General features: G+C 52.2%; 1 protein-coding gene across 1 annotated transcript in view; it reads left to right on the forward strand.

The window, feature by feature from the left end:
- Positions 1 to 27: 27 nt before the first annotated feature.
- Positions 28 to 2,250, forward strand: part of P152DRAFT_509035 (TPR repeat protein) — a gene marked incomplete at both ends in the record, with an annotated part of 3,689 nt that continues 1,466 nt past the window's right edge. Inside the window, 3 exons of the mRNA XM_033682612.1 lie at positions 28 to 528; positions 559 to 790; positions 844 to 2,219. Coding sequence (XP_033531598.1) covers positions 28 to 528; positions 559 to 790; positions 844 to 2,219 — 2,109 coding nt within the window. The remainder of the gene's footprint in view (positions 529 to 558; positions 791 to 843; positions 2,220 to 2,250) is intronic.

Below are 2,250 nucleotides of genomic sequence, written 5' to 3' on the forward strand. Positions count from 1 at the left end.
GTTCTTGCCTGCCTGCCTGCGGGTTTCATGGGCGTCGCCTCCGCCACGGCAGTTGCCATGCAAATGAAGTCAACCTTCCCAGCCATTCGGTTTGGAATGATGGTAGGGATCGGAGGCGGCGTTCCGGACAAACAAGCAGACATCCGGCTCGGAGACGTTGTTGTTAGCCAACCGGGGAATGGCCATGGCGGGGTGATCCAGTACGATTTTGGAAAGTCGACGCCCAGCGGATTCGAGCGGACGGGATTTCTTAACTCCCCACCCCTGATTCTCCTCGGTGCGGTCACGAAGCTGCGATCCAACCAACGCCGAGGGAGAAGTAATCTATCGCCACATCTGTTGAAGCTTAGCAACCTCCCGGACTTTGCCCGCGACAAAGCAGGAAGCGATGTGCTATTCGAAGCGGAGTATAATCACGTCGGAGAGGACAGCTGCGCATCATGCGCAGCGACACGACGAATACAGAGGGAGGAGCGGGCAAACAGCACGCCTCTGGTTCACTACGGCACGATCGCATCAGGAAACCAGGTAATGAGGGATGGGGCTATAAGAGACCAGATCAGCTCGGAATTTAGAGGGGTGCTGTGCTTCGAGATGGAGGCGGCAGGCTTGATGAACAACTTCCCTTGCCTAGTGATCCGCGGCATCTGCGACTACGCCGACTCGCATAAGAACAAGAAATGGCAACCATACGCGGCTGGAACCGCGGCGGCGTACGCGAAGGAGCTGCTGTCGGTCATACCTGTAGCAGACGTAGCGAAGATGGCGACGGTCGATGAAGCAACGAGAGGTTAGTATAGCTATCGCAGTTCTATATAGGCAAATTGAACTTATTTGCAATAGAGCATCTTCCTTTCCCGCGAAATCGACAGTTCGTTGGTCGAGACACCGAGCTCGATGTGTTAAAGAAAAAGCTCCTTATAGACAAGGAATGCCAGAAAATGGCTCTTGTCGGCCTCGGTGGCGTCGGCAAGACGCAGACCGCGCTCGAGTTCGCGTACTGGGTTAGAGGAAGCTATCCAGACTTCTCTATCTTCTGGTTACCAGCGCTGAGTATGGAGACGTTTGAGCAGGCGTGCACGGAGATAGCAAGAAAATTAAAGATGCATCAGTCGGAAGACGGTAAAGAGGATGTCCGGAAGCTTGTACAGCAAGGGCTGAGCGAGAAGACCAAAAACAAGTGGTTACTGATTATCGACAATGCCGACGATATGGACCTCCTTCGCGGCGTCGAGCAAGGGGAAGGTTTATTAGACTTTTTACCAGAGAGCGACAACGGCCTAACTTTGTTCACGACCCGGCATAATGAAGTTGCCCAGTTTGTTGCGGGGGGCGATGTGATTGAAGTCGAAAAGATGAAGACACAAGAGGCGATAAACTTACTGAAGAAGTCGTTAATCCTAAAGCACCTACCTAGCGACGATACGCTTATAACGAACCTCCTCGTTGAACTGGACTATCTTCCCTTAGCCATCACTCAAGCGGCGGCATACATCAACACGAACAAAAGCTCTATCTCTGAGTATCTTCAGTTGCTCAAGAATTCAGAGCAGGACGCCCTCGCGATCATGAGCATTGAATTTGCCGACAATACACGATACAAAGAGTCGGTGAACGCGGTGGCAAAGACTTGGATAGTCAGTTTCAACCAGATTCTTAAGCACGACACGATAGCAGCAGACCTTCTCGACTTTATCTCTTGCATTGAGTGGAAGGCGATTCCATATACAATCCTACCTACTATTCAGCCCAAAGTACGGATGGCGACTGCTATCGGCATGCTTTGTTCGTACTCGCTTCTGGAGAGATGGGACGACGGCAAGATGCTTGACATGCACAGGCTTGTCCATTTGTCAACGAGAATATGGATTCGTCAGAACGGGCGTGAAATAGAGACGAGTAGGGCGGCACTACAACACCTCTCGGAAGTGTTTCCGTCTCACGATTACACGAATCGTGAGATCTGGCGACAATATCTGCCGCATGTGGCACGTATAGACCAAAACCAGCACTGCCAAGATACCGAGGCGAAGAGCGAGCTCTGTCTAAAAGTGGGACTGTGCTTATACGTTGATGGGAGGATGAAAGAAGCTGTTATCTGGCTGCGGGAATCTCGCGAGTGGGGGGATAGAAATCTGGCTGCAGATGACGCAGATCGGCTGGCGTCGCAGCATAACCTCGCCCGAGCATATCAAGCAAACGGACAGGTCAAGGAGGCGGTCAAGCTGCTGGAGCGTGTTGTCGCGATAC

This window comes from Eremomyces bilateralis (assembly GCF_010015585.1).
Source record: "Eremomyces bilateralis CBS 781.70 unplaced genomic scaffold P152scaffold_21, whole genome shotgun sequence".
Lineage (NCBI taxonomy): Eukaryota > Fungi > Ascomycota > Dothideomycetes > Eremomycetales > Eremomycetaceae > Eremomyces > Eremomyces bilateralis.